Genomic DNA, 13667 nt, shown 5'->3' with positions numbered 1-13667 from the left:
CCAGGGCAGTGGTTCTCAAACTTTTTGGTCTAAGGACCTCTTTAGACTCTTAAAAAATTGAGGACCCCAGAGGGCTTTTATAAGAGTTACAGTTAGCGATATTATTGTACTGGAAATTAAAACTGAGAAATGTTTGAAGTATTTACTTATTAAATCATTTAAAAATTATAATAATAAACCTACTACATGTTATCATAACATTTTTATGAAAAGTAGCTATGTTTTCCAAAACAAAAAAATAGTTTCGAGAAGAGGGATATTGCTTTTACACTTTTGAAAATCTTTTAGTGTCTGAATTAGCAGAAAGCTGGATTTTCATTTGCTTCTGCAGTCAGTCTGCTGTGATGTATCTCATGAGCCTCTGGAAAACTTCACTGAAACACTCATGAGAGAATGAGAATGAAAAAGGCAAATGATGTCCTAGTGTTACAAGAAAAGGGTATTGATTCCATGGACCTGCTGCTGCTCCAGGGATTATAACCAGGAGGCGCACTGCTGAGCATCGTGTGCATCCCTAACTGTTAGATGTTATCAGAGTGAACTTCAGAGTGAATGTACCTCTTCATGCTCCCATCGCTGGCAGAAAGAAATTTGCCAGTCTGATGGTTGTGAAGTGGTATCTTGTTGTTTTAATTTGCATTTTCTAGATTAGTACATTTAGTATCTTATTTGTTTATTGGACATAATGGGTTTCATTTTCCATGAATGTCTGTCTATATTATCTGCCTAAAGTTTTTCTATTGGGTTTGCTTGTCTTCTGTATTGACCTGTAGGATTTTTTTTTCAAGTTCTTCATGTACTCTGGAAGCTAATCTTTTTTCTAATCCTCTACTGATAACTTCTTCCAGGCTGTGGCTTATCTTTTCCCTCTGTTTTTGGTATATTTTGTCATATATATAAAGTTTATTTTTCTTTTTTTGTTATCAGTATTTTCTGTTTTCCTAAATTTTTTTTTTTTCATTTATTTTTGGCTGTGTTGAGTCTTTGTTGCTGTGCACAGGCTTTCTATAGTTGTGGCGAGCAGGGGCTACTCTTTGTTGCAGTACGCAGGCTTCTCATTGTGGTGGCTTCTCTTGGTGCAGAGCACAGGCTGTAGACGCATGGGCTTCAGTAGTTGCGGCACGTGGGCTCAGTAGTTGTGGCTCGCGGGCTCTAGAGCGCAGGCTCAGTAGTTGGGGCGCATGGGCTTAGTTGCTCTGTGGCATGTGGGATCTTCCTGGACGAGGGATGGAACCCACATCCCCTGCATTAGCAGGTGGATTCTTAACCACTGCGCCACCAGGGAAGTCCCTCCTAAATTTTTTTTTTTTGCGGTACGCGGGCCTCTCGCTGTTGTGGCCTTTCCCGCTGCGGAGCACAGGCTCCGGATGCGCAGGCTCAGCGGTCATGGCTCACGGGCCCAGCCGCTCCGCGGCATGTGGGATCTTCCCGGACCGGGTCACGAACCCATGTCCCGTGCATCGGCAGGCGGACTCTCAACCACTGCGTCACCAGGGAAGCCCCCTCCTAAATTTTTATCTTGAAAAATTTCAAGCCTAAATACTCTAATGTAGATTCACCAGTTGTTAACATTTTGCTACATTTGATATAATCTTTTTTACTGCACTGTCAGAGAGTGAACTGTTTCTTTCAAATCCTTTTCCTTTTCTTTCTCTTATTTTACTGTATCCATTGGGACCTTTAATAACATAACTTTTTTTTAATTTATTTTTTAATATTTATTTGTTTATTTTGTCTGCGCCAAGTCTCAGTTGTGGCATGCAGTGGGATCTTCCTTGTGGCATGCGGGATTTTTAGTTGTGACATGTAGGCTCATAGTTGCAGCATGCAGCCTTCTTAGTTGCAGCATGCAGACTCTTAGTTGTGGCACATATGCAGGATCCAGTTCCCCGACCAGGGCCCCCTGCATTGGGAGCTCGGAGTCTTACCCACTGGACCACCAGAGAAGTCCCAATAACATAACGTGTGGATGAAGAGTAAGAGCAAGCTAATACTGGTTAGGATTGTGTTTAGCTGTATGTAATTGAAGACCCAAATGTTAGGGGTGTACTTTTCTCATGTAATGTGAAGCCCAGCTTCACACTGTCATGAGTGTCCTAAGATCATTCTGTGTTTCTTTTTGGCCATCCTTGAGCATTTGGCCTTTGTCCTTATAGACGACCACCACAGCTCCCAGCATTTCTTCCATATTCTAGACAGGAAGAAAGAAGTGCAAGGAGGAGGGGGAAGTACTTACATACGGAGGAAAACAACTTTCCCAGAAATCCTCAGCAGACTTTGCTAATTTATCATTGGCCAAAATTATGGCATACTGTAGCTGCTGGAGAGTCTGGGAAATGTGGTGGTTTTCTTTTTTTTTCAGCTGAGCAGTTGCTGCCGTAAACAAAATTGGGATTATTGTTAATAAGGAAATAGGGCAAAATGCTTTGTATCTATTATGTATTATGCCTGTCTTGCTTCAAACTTTAAGGGGAATCTTTTAAATATTTTATAATTTAAATAAGACATTCTTAATTTTTTGGAAAATTCTATTAGATTTTGCAGATTCCTTTCAACTTCTGATTTTCTGAAGTTACTGTCACAAATGGTTGTGGAATTTTATTTAATGCCTTTCCTTATTGAGGTTGCCATGTTTTTTTCTCCTTTAATCTGTTAATTTGGTGAATTACATAGCCATATTTTTTCCTACTAATTTTTTTAACAGTTTTACTGAGATATAATTCACATACCATACAATTTATCCATTTAAAATGTACAATTTAATGACTTTTAGTATATTCACAGAATTGTACAACCATCACCACAATCAATTTTAGAACATTTTCATCACCCCAGTAAGAAACCCTGTAGCCATTAACAGTCCCTCCCCATTTCCTCCCAACCCCACTCCCCACCCCCAGCCCCTGGTAACCACTAATCTTCATTGCTGTTTCTGTGGATTTGCCTATTCTTGGACATTTCATGTGAATGGAGTCATACAATATGTAGTCTTTTGTGTCTGGCTTCTTTCATTTAACGTAATGTTTTCAAGGTTCATCTATATTGTAGCATGTATCTGTACTTTTCTTTCTTATTTGTATCTTTTATTAAGTATGAAAATATGCAGCATATTAAAATGAGTGGTTTCAGTATAAGAAGTGGTTTCAGTATAGAACTAGTTGTTACTTATCTTCTATACAAAAGATATTGCCCTGTTTTTTTTTTAGCAGTACGTGGGCCTCTCACTGTTGTGGCCTCTCCTGTTGCGGAGCACAGGCTCCGGACGCGCAGGCTCAGCGGCCATGGCTCACGGGCCCAGCCGCTCCGCGGCATGTGGGATCTTCCCGGACCGGGGCGCGAACCCGTGTCCCCTGCATTGGCAGGCGGACTCTCAACCACTGAGCCACCAGGGAAGCCCTGCCCTGGGTTTTAGAGAGACAAGACATGTTTCGTTGCTCGACTTGTTCAAAATCTTCTGTGGCTTATCTGTCCCGTCATTCATTCTTCTCTTTGACATACTTCTTGTCTATTCTTCAGTCCCTTACTGTCTAACATGTAGGATCATAAGGACAATTTACATTTTGTGAATAGATGTCATGTTGAACATTTTACATTATTACTGCAGGCATTGCTACAGCAACCTGAGAAGTAGAACCTCCTTTTGAATAGTGGAACCTACCACTCTCATTTTACAGTTTAGGAACCTGCAGCACAGATGAAAATACCCCAGGGACACACAGATTTGTATCCAGGATTGTCTGATTCCACTGCCTATGTTTTTTTCAATTGAGATATACCAAAAAAGTCACCCTTTTACAGTGTACAGTTCAGTGGTATTTAGTGCATTCATATGGTTGTATAACCGTCACCACTATCTAATTCCGGAACATTTAATCGCCCCTGCAAAGAAACCCTGTACCCATAGCAGTCACTCCCCATCTCTCCCTCTCCCCAGCCCTTGGCAATCACTTAATCTACCACTGTCTTTCTGGATTTCCCTATTCTGGATGGACATTATATATGAATGGAATCATATGACACATTGCCTTTTGTATCTTGCTTCTTTTGCTTGGCATATTGTTTTCAGGATTCATCCTGTTGTAGCATGTATCAGTACTCACTCCATTTTATGGCTGAATATTTTCCATTGTATGTATATACCACCTTTTGTTTATTCATTCATTAGTTGCTGAACATATTTGAGTTGTTTTCACATTTTGGCTATTGTGAATAAGGTTGCTATATAAACATTCGTGTACAAGTATTTGTTTGAGTGCCTATTTTCACTTCTTTTGGGTATATACCCAGGAGTATGTACCCGGAATTGCTGGGTCATGTGGTAATTCTAACACTTTGAAGAACCTCCACACTGCTTTCCACAGCAGCCACACCACTTTACGTTTCTACCAGCAACGTATGAGGGTTCCAGTTCCTTCACATCCTCACCAGCACTTGTTATTTTCCTTTTTTTTTTTTTTTTTAATTATAGCCATCCTAATGGGTGTGAAGTGGTATCTCACAGTGGTTTTTGTTTGTTTGTTTGTTTTTTGCATTACACGGGCCTCTCACTGTTGTGGCCTCTCCCGTCGCGGAGCACAGGCTCCGGACGTGCAGGCTCAGCGGCCATGGCTCACCAGACCGGGGCACGAACCCGTGTCCCCTGCATCGGCAGGCAGACTCTCAACCACTGCGCCACCAGGGAAGCCCTCACAGTGGTTTTGATTTGCATTTCCCTCATGGCTAATGATGTGGAGCCTTTTTCATATGCTTACAGACCATTTGTGTAGCTTTTTTTAAACGTAAAATCATCCTTGTAAGCCTGGGAAACTTGGTCATGAGGTGTATTCAAAAGAATTTTAGGGTTCAATTTCCTAATAATTTTATTAGGATTTTTTCATTTATATTTATAAATGATATTGGTCTGTAATTGTCCTTTCTCAAACTATTCCTATCTTATTTTGGTATAAAGATTATACTAGCCAATCTCACTTATGGTTGAGGAATGTTCCTTTCATTTGTCTCCTCATTGGAATAGTTTTTCTTAGCTTTGGGCTTATCTAGTCTTTGAAAGAACCTATCTTTAAACCTTCTAGGCCTGGTGTTTCTAGATGAGTATATTTTAACTATTGAAATTTCTATCTGTAGTGAACTTTTTCTATTCTTATGTTTATTTATGCCTTCTCTCAGTCTTATAAAAATTTGGTCCATTTTGTCTTTTTAAATAACCAGCTTTTAAGAAAAAATGATAACAAATAAAATGATAAAGAAGAATAAAAGAAAAAAGTCAGCTTTTGACTTTGTTTTGTTCAGGAACTTTTATTCATTTCTGCTCTTTTTTTAAAATTTTTTAAGTCTTTTTATTGAATTTGTTACAATATTGCTTCTGTTTTATGTTTTTTGGGTTTTTGGCCCAAGGCATGTGGGATCTTAGCTCCCCAACCAGGGATCAAATCTGCACCCCCTGCATTGGAAGGTGGAGTCTTAACCACTGGACCACCAGGGAAGTCCCAATTTCTGCTCTTTGTTGTTTTCTACCTCCTGTTATCTTTTTTTTAACTTCTTGAACACTTGACACATTAATTTTTTACTCTTTTCTATTTGCATCTAAGTCTATAAATTTCCCTTTAAATACCACTTTAACTGTATCCTACAAAGTTTGATCTCTAGCATTTTCTTTATCATTCCATTCTAAATATTTTAAGATATTTCAGGGAATTCCCTGGCAGTCCAGTGATTAGGACTGTGTGCTCTCACTGCCGAGGGCCTGGGTTTGATCCCTGGCCGGGGAATTAAGATCCCGCAAGCCACGTGGCATGGCCACAGGAAAAAAAAAAGAGAGAGAGATTTTCATTATGACTTCTTCTTTGTGCTGTGAATTACTTAGAGCTATTTTAGAATTTCCAAATATGTTAAGTTGTATTTTTGATATGGATTTCTAACTTAATTGCATGATAGAGAAGATTTTATGGTACCAATTCTATACTGAGACTTGCTGTGTGACCTATTTTGTGGTCAGTTTTTTTAAAAGAACTCTTGAAGAGAGAACTATTGGATGCAGTGTTAGAAAATGTGTGTGTGTGTTAGATTAAGCTGATTACGTTGTTCAAATTTTCTCTGTCCTTTTATAATATTTGGTGGACTTGGTGTATCAATAGTTTTAAAATTATATTAAAATTTCTCACTACGTAGACAGATTTGTCAGTTTTTTCTTGTAGTTCTGTTAATGTTTGTTTGAAATATTTTGAGAATGCCTTGCCCACATATTTCAGGACTTCTTACCCAAAGCAGGCCATGGTGTGGCTACAGTTGAACCTTGACTCTTGATTATGAAACCAGTAAAGTTACCATGAGTCTTGTGGCTACTTTCACTTCAGAATGTCATGTTTATTGAAGTGGAAATTTCTGAATGAGAGGCTGAGTAGTGCCTGCTCAGTGAAAAAAACCAAAGCAAAACAAAAACAAATAAGCACTTTATTAGGGACACACAAGTTTGGAATTGTTTCCTTTTCCTGGGAATTGTTCTTATTATCATTATGTAGTGATTCTCTTAATCTCTAATAATGGTTTTTACCGTAGATTCCATCTGTCTAATATTAATGTAATACATAATACCAATAATTTCCTTGCTAGGTTCTCTGTTACCAGTCTCTCTCTCTCTCTCACAGTTCATTCTTTTTTAAAACATTTATTTATTTATTTATTTATGGCTGCATTGTGTCTTTTTTTTGAATTTTATTTTATTTATTTTTTATAAATTTATTTATTTTATTTATTTATTTTTGGCTGTGTTGGGTCCTCGTTGCTGCGCGTGGGCTCTCCCCAGCTGCAGCGAGCAAGGGCCACTCCTCGCCACGGTGCGCGGGCCTCCCACTGCGGTGGCCTCTCCTGTTGTGGAGCATGGGCTCTAGGCTTGTGGGCTCAGTAGTTGTAGCACATGGGCTCAGCAGTTGTGGCTCACGGGCTCTATAGCGCAGGCTCAGTAGTTGTGGAGCATGGGCTCATCCGCTCCGCGGCACATGGGATCCTCCTGGACCAGGGTTTGAACCCATGTCCCCTGCATTGGCAGGTGGACTCTCCACCACTGCACCACCAGGGAAGCCCTATTTATTTTTTTATACAGTAGGTTCTTATTAGTCATCCATTTTATACACATCAGTGTATACATGTCAATCCCAATCTCCCAATTCATACCACCACCACCACTACCACCCGCCGCTGCTTTTCCCCCTTGGTGTCCATACGTTTGTTCTCTACTTCTGTGTCTCAATTTCTGCCCTGCAAACCGGTTCATCTGTACCATTTTTCTAGGTTCCACATATATGCGTTAATATGTGATATTTGTTTTTCTTTTTCTGACTTACTTCACTCTGTATGACAGTCTCTAGATTCATCCACGTCTCTACAAATGACCCAATTTCGTTCCTTTTTATGGCTGGGTAATATTCCATTGTATACATGTACCACATCTTCTTTATCCGTTTGTCTGTCGATGGGCATTTAGTTTGTTCCATGACCTGGCTATTGTAAATAGTGCTGCAATGAACATTGGGGTGCATGTGTCTTTTTGAATTATGGTTTTCTCTGGGTTTATGCCCAGTAGTGGGATTGCTGAGTCATATGGTAACTCTAATTCTAATTCTTCGTTGCTGCGCTCGGCTTTCTCTAGTTGCGGTGAGTGGGGGCTACTCTTCGTTGCTGTGCGTGGGCTTCTCATTGTGGTGGCTTCTCTTGCTGCAGAGCACAGGCTCAAGAGCGCAGGCTCAGTAGTTGTGGCTCATGGGCTTAGTTGCTCCACGGCATGTGGTATCTTCCCGGACCAGGGCTCAAACCCACGTCTCCTGCATTGGCAGGCAGGTTTTTAACCACTGCGCCACCAGGGAAGCCCCCCTCTTCTTTTTTTTTTTTTTTTTCCCCTCTTCTTTTTTATGGAGGTAAACTTTGTATTCAGTGAAATGCATAGATCTTAGGAGTACAGGTTGATGATTTTGGTAAATTTATATACCCTTATAACCACCACCCGACTCAAGGTATAGAATATTTCCAGCAGCCCAGAAAGCTATCTTGTACACACTTCTGGTCAGCCCCAACCCATCATAGGTAACAACTGTTTTGATTTCTACCATCACAGATTAGTTTTGCCTGTTCTTGAACTTCATGGAAATGAATGATACATTACAGACTCTTATGTCTGACTTCTTTCACTCAACCTCGTATTTTTGAGATTTACTCTTATTTATATATATATATATATCTGTAGTTGGTTCTTTTTTATTACTGGATAGCATTCTATGGTACGAACATATCACAGTGTCTTTATCCAGTCTCCTGTTGATGGCATTTGGATCATTGCCAGTTTGGGTCGATTATGAATAAAGCTGCTGTAAACATTGTTTTACAAATTTCTGTGGACATGTTTTCATTCCCGTTAAGCGGGTGCCTAGCAGTACAATGCTCAGTCATGAGGTAGGTGGATATATGTTTAACTGTATAGGAAACTGCCAGCAATATTTTGCTTACTCTTTAATAACGTTTATCACAAAAGTTGTATTGATTGGTTTGTGTCTCTCTTCTGTGGGGCTGATAGCTCTTCAAAGCGAGGATATCTCTTATTCTTTATATTTATGCCAGTGCCTAATACAGTGTCTGGGACATATTTGGTGCTCCAAAAATGTTGAGTAACTAATTCTTTCTTTGTATTGCTTTTATGGAATTTATCACATGCTCTCTTATTGGTTGTATTCATCTTCTCTATTAGTTTGCAAGCTTCTTAATGAGTAGGAACTTGTTTTATTCTTATTTGCATTTCCCAGAATATCTGCCACATTGCTTTGAAAATTACTTGTGATGTATGATTGAATAAACCAGCCTATCACCTAGAAGGTGAAGACCCTTGGTCAAAAGAACAAGAGAAGTTTGCCTTCTGTCTCTTCTGATTGGGAAGAAGGAGAGAAGGAAAACCAGGCAGAGCTTCTGTTATATCCATTGCCCAAATGTGGGAGGTGGTTGTGCTCACTGAGACTTTTGGCCCGGGAAGAACATTTTGTGCCACTGTGCTTTGTCTAATCTGCCTCCATTCCAGGAACATGTTGCAGCAGTGAGGGAGGGGATTTTACTTTTCATTGGTGAGACTGGTCCCAAAGCAGGTTGTGTGGATCAGTAGAAAGTTTTAATTAGTGTCGCATCATACACTGACACTAAATTAGGTTTTCACTTTGCAGGATGTGTTGCTTATGAAAGAGAGGAAATGTAACATTTGAATATTTGGTATTCTGTTCTTATTTTGCAGTTAAATCCAGATGTGAACGTTTTCCAGCGGAAATTTGTGAATGAAGTTAGAAGATGTGAAGAAATGGATCGGAAGCTTCGTATGTGCATTTTGGCCTTGTCTGATGTTCCTCTAGTGAGCCAAATGTCTTAAATTAGAGTCCTCTTAATAAAGGAAGAAAATACGACAGGAGGAAAAGAAAAGAGGATGTAAAGATGAATTTCTTGTGCACGAGTAGACGTGTGGTGTTTGGGCTAGGTGGTGCTTAATAGAAACTTTGTTTGAGATGACAAGGCTGCAAGCTGAAACTGGTTATTTTTTTATGGGAAGGGTTTTATGGCAGTACTACACTGTAGAATTCTGAGAGGTAGAACCCAGAACACCATCAATTTTAGATGTCAGCAGAGCCGCCTTTTAAATTTTTGATTTTATTTTATTTATTTTTCCGGTACACGGGCCTCTCACTGTCACGGCCCCTGCTGCTGCGGAGCACAGGATCCGGATGCGCAGGCCCAGCGGCCATGGCCCACGGGCCCAGCCGCTCCACAGCACGTGGGATCCTCCCGGACCGGGGCACGAACCCGTGTCCCCTGCATCGGCAGGCGGACTCCCAACCACTGCACCACCAGGGAAGCCCCAGAGCTGCCTTTTAATTTGAGCTATTTATGAGGGAAGAATCTAACACTTATTAAGGTCCTGTTGAGAGTTAGGGTGTTCATATACTTTATTTTGTTCATTCCCCACAGCATTCCTTCAGGATGGGTGATTTAGTACCCATATTTAGTAAATGAAGAAACCAAAGATTAGAGAGGTTAAGTGACTTGCCCAAGAACGTAAGCTGTCATGATGGGATCGGTGTTTGAATCCAGGTTGTCTGTCTTCAAAATCCAAGATCTTGCTACTATACTATGCCAGCTTTCAGTTAGCTGTTAGGTGAATTTAGTCCCTGTGCTAAAAACTAAGTCAGTAGTTATCACCCGACACACTTTTGTCTTCTGGTGTTTTGGGGCCTTATTCCGTGCTTTGTTTTTTTGTATTTTTTAAGTCAAAACTGACCTGTTTTCAAATTTAATGAAACCCATGTAGGCTGGAGTTGTCTCACTAGGGTGCTAAGTTTCAGCTATTCTACTGAATCGCACTCTTGGTAGCTCCTCTCTGCCAACAGTATCTGTGACCAGAACCGTCATACGGTAGAAGTCACAAAGGGTAGAGAGCTGACACAGATGAGGACCAGTTTTAATATCAGAAGAGGGAAAGAAGACAGTAGTGGGATGATAAACCTGTTTGGGGTAGCTATGCTTTAGAGACAGTAGGGTAGGAGGAAGAGGAATGTGGAGAAAAAAGGATTTATACGATCTGCCTTTTTTATGTAAAAGTGTCTTTCTTAGAACAAAGCTCTTTTTAGCCAGGTTTGGGGTCTTATTATTTTTTTCCTCAAGTATTGGCAATTCCAGACATGTGCAGCTAGACATGAATGTTTCGATTCTGTCTTTCTAGGATTTGTTGAGAAAGAGATAAGGAAAGCCAATATCTCAATTATGGACACTGGCGAAAACCCGGAGGTGCCCTTCCCCCGGGACATGATTGACTTAGAGGTAAACAATTCTTCTGAGGAAGCTAGATAAGTTTCTTTCTATTTAAATGCAGAAAGTAATTTCCTGAGTAGTTGGAGAGTAGAATAATTCTTGCTGTCCTTGTCTGTTGATTGCAACAGCATTGTCTATTGATTGCAAGTTTCTTGTGGATGGGACTTAAATGAATTTGCTTTTTTATGGTATAAAAAACACTGTGGTATCTCAAATACTATCACATGCGACTAAATAAATGTTTATTGGCTTATTGAAACTTTATTGGATCAATGTTAATTTATCCAGTAATTTATTAATCTCATAGACTAAATGAATAGCCTTTCATTAACTTTTCAATAATTATTTTATCTATCCCAAGTCCCCTGAGGAATTTAACCAAGTGTACAACAGAATCTATAGACAAAGAAAGACGATTTTAAGCCAAAAAGTTTTCATGAAGAAAATTGCCCTGGTAAAAACACAATACAGTTGTCCTTCAGCATCTGAGGGGGATTGGTTCCAGGCCGTCCCTCGGATACCAAAATCTGCTGATGCTCAAGTCCCTTATATAAAATAGCTGTAGTATTTGCATTAAACCTATGTACATCCTCCCGTATACTTTAAATCATCTCTGGATTACTTATAATACCTAATACAATGTAAATGCTATGTAAGTAGTTGTAAATACAATGTAGATGCTAGGTAAATAGTTGCTTGTGGGCAGCAGATTCAAGTTTTGCTCTTTGGAACTTTCTGGAAAATGTTTTTCCCCAAATATTTTCGAACCATGGTTAGTTGAATCTGCAGGTATGGAACCCAAGGGTATGGAGGGCTGACTGTACTTGCTGTGTTGTTCAAAGATACTTTTGAACCATCTGGGTGGCGAGTGTTCTGTGGGATGGATGAATTCATCTGTCTTTCAGAGCAAGCATTTTGAGCTTCCTTTGAGTAAATTGGTTTTGTTATTGTTGTTGTTGTCTCTGTAGGCCAATTTTGAGAAGATTGAAAATGAACTGAAGGAAATCAACACAAACCAGGAAGCTCTGAAGAGAAATTTCTTGGAACTGACTGAATTAAAATTTATACTTCGCAAAACTCAGCAGTTTTTCGATGAGGTCAGACTATTGTTTCTTTTAATATTTGAGCAGCTGATATTACACCAGCAAAGTGGGCCATATTTTTATTCCAATAATTATTTTAATTTGCTAGTTTGAAAGCAGTACCATTTCTGCACCCTGTTTTATTTGAAGAAATGTCAGATTATGTTCCATTTTTCATGCAGTACACAGCCAGCCATGGTTTTGTATAATTTTGCATTTTCAGCAATTTTTCATCTCAAGATGGGGAAAGGAACCCTAAAATAGTTGTATAAACATAGTTATGAAATTTTTACATTTTAAGGTAAGTATATGCTTAAAGTTGAAGCAACAGGAAACAGTTAGTTATACATGAAATTATAACAAAGGTTTAATCTCCAAACCTTTTGTCGTTAAATTTAAATTTTTATCCTCTATGTTTGCTTGTCAACCTTTGAGCACATTTTTAAGTACTCCAGATTGCACATCACACTTAATTTTTCAAGAGCTTTTCTTTATGTTGTTTGGAAAATTGGTAGGATGCCTTTTTGAAATTCCTGGATTTTCATATAAACTCAACTTTATTACCTTGTAGGGAAAAAATGTTAATAAATTCCTGGGTTAAAAATGTAGGTGACTAAGTTGCCAGGTGACAGCTTGCTGAGGTGATCCCATGGAAAGGATTGGAATAAGGCTTTCAGAAGGCTTCCTCCTCCTAATTAAACCTGAGAAGAAGTCTTAGCTTTCATCCTGGACGTGCTTTTTCTGATGGCCTAAAATATGGGTAACTCTCTTTTCAATAGGTGTCTTTGCCACCAGATTAACAACATCAGACATTTCAGAGATTGTCCCAGTCACTCTTCAGTGTACCTTCCCATAAGTTCTTTATTTCCTTTGCTCAACAACAACAAAAATTAGCAAAGCTTTTGAAAAATAGAAGGCCCATTTTAGTTAGCATCTTATATGTCCTCAGTTTTACTTGTAATTTCTGTCTTTTGAGGAAAGAATAAGTCTCACTAGCTCTCTAGACTGGAGCAGGGGGTTGCCAACTAGCAACATCAGCCTCACCTGAGAACTTGTCAGAATGCAAATTTTCAGTCCACACGAGACTTTTTCAATCAGAAACTCTGAGAGTGGTGCCCAGCCCAGCAATCTGTTTTCACAAGGTGATTCTGAAGCATGCTAGTGTGAGAACCACGGGGCTAGAGAAAGTCAGCTGAAGATGTGATACATTCCTTAGTAACTAAGGATGTGACTCAGAGAAGCCATGCTAATTAAAAGGATCTGTTGGAGCCAGGGAAAGGAGAAAATCTCACAGGAATTTAACTGCCCGGTCTTCCTGAGAATCAGGATCTGGCTACGTACCAGGAGAGGGTTGGTGTGAATATTCAGTTTGCTCACTGAGTTGAGAATTTTGAGACTGACGGTAACTTCTTTCACCAGTCCCCGATACCACATTAAAGGGTGTGGGACAGTGTGATTAACTCTTTCCAGGTGTTACAGGTCTTTTGCAACAGGCACGGCCACTTACGCCCAAGGGTTTTGATAAACAAATAATCTGGAATTCCAGTGTACTCACTGTGAAAACATTATTGTGTTTATACTCATTAATTCACAGAGCATTTGAAGAGCACCTGCTGTTTGTAAAGCGTAAGATGGGTAAGACATGGTCCCTATGTTCAAGGAATATGTCACTTACTCATATCAGGAAACATCCCTGAACACAGTGCCTCCCTATGCTCACAGATGTGTGCTTTTCTATACATGTCCAAGCTGCTG

At 39.6% G+C, this 13667-nt stretch overlaps 1 protein-coding gene across 11 annotated transcripts in view; it reads left to right on the top strand.

Annotated features, from left to right (window-relative positions):
- Positions 1 to 13667, top strand: part of ATP6V0A1 (ATPase H+ transporting V0 subunit a1) — an 81156-nt gene that overhangs the window by 30470 nt on the left and 37019 nt on the right. For 10 of the 11 annotated variants that reach the window (XR_007473677.1, XR_004478536.2, XM_033410738.2 and 7 more), the window contains 3 exons: positions 9266 to 9344; positions 10742 to 10839; positions 11799 to 11927. Coding sequence is in view for 9 of the 11 variants with exons in the window: in XM_033410738.2 (XP_033266629.1) it covers positions 9266 to 9344; positions 10742 to 10839; positions 11799 to 11927 (306 nt within the window). In the remaining 2 variants the exon portion in view is untranslated. The remainder of the gene's footprint in view (positions 1 to 9265; positions 9345 to 10741; positions 10840 to 11798; positions 11928 to 13667) is intronic. The other variant, XM_049702491.1, reaches the window with a different exon arrangement.

The sequence above is a fragment of the Orcinus orca genome, chromosome 19 (genome assembly GCF_937001465.1).
Source record: "Orcinus orca chromosome 19, mOrcOrc1.1, whole genome shotgun sequence".
NCBI lineage: Eukaryota > Metazoa > Chordata > Mammalia > Artiodactyla > Delphinidae > Orcinus > Orcinus orca.
The sequence above is the reverse complement of the archived record's forward strand: the minus strand, read 5'-3'. Positions and strand labels throughout refer to the sequence as shown.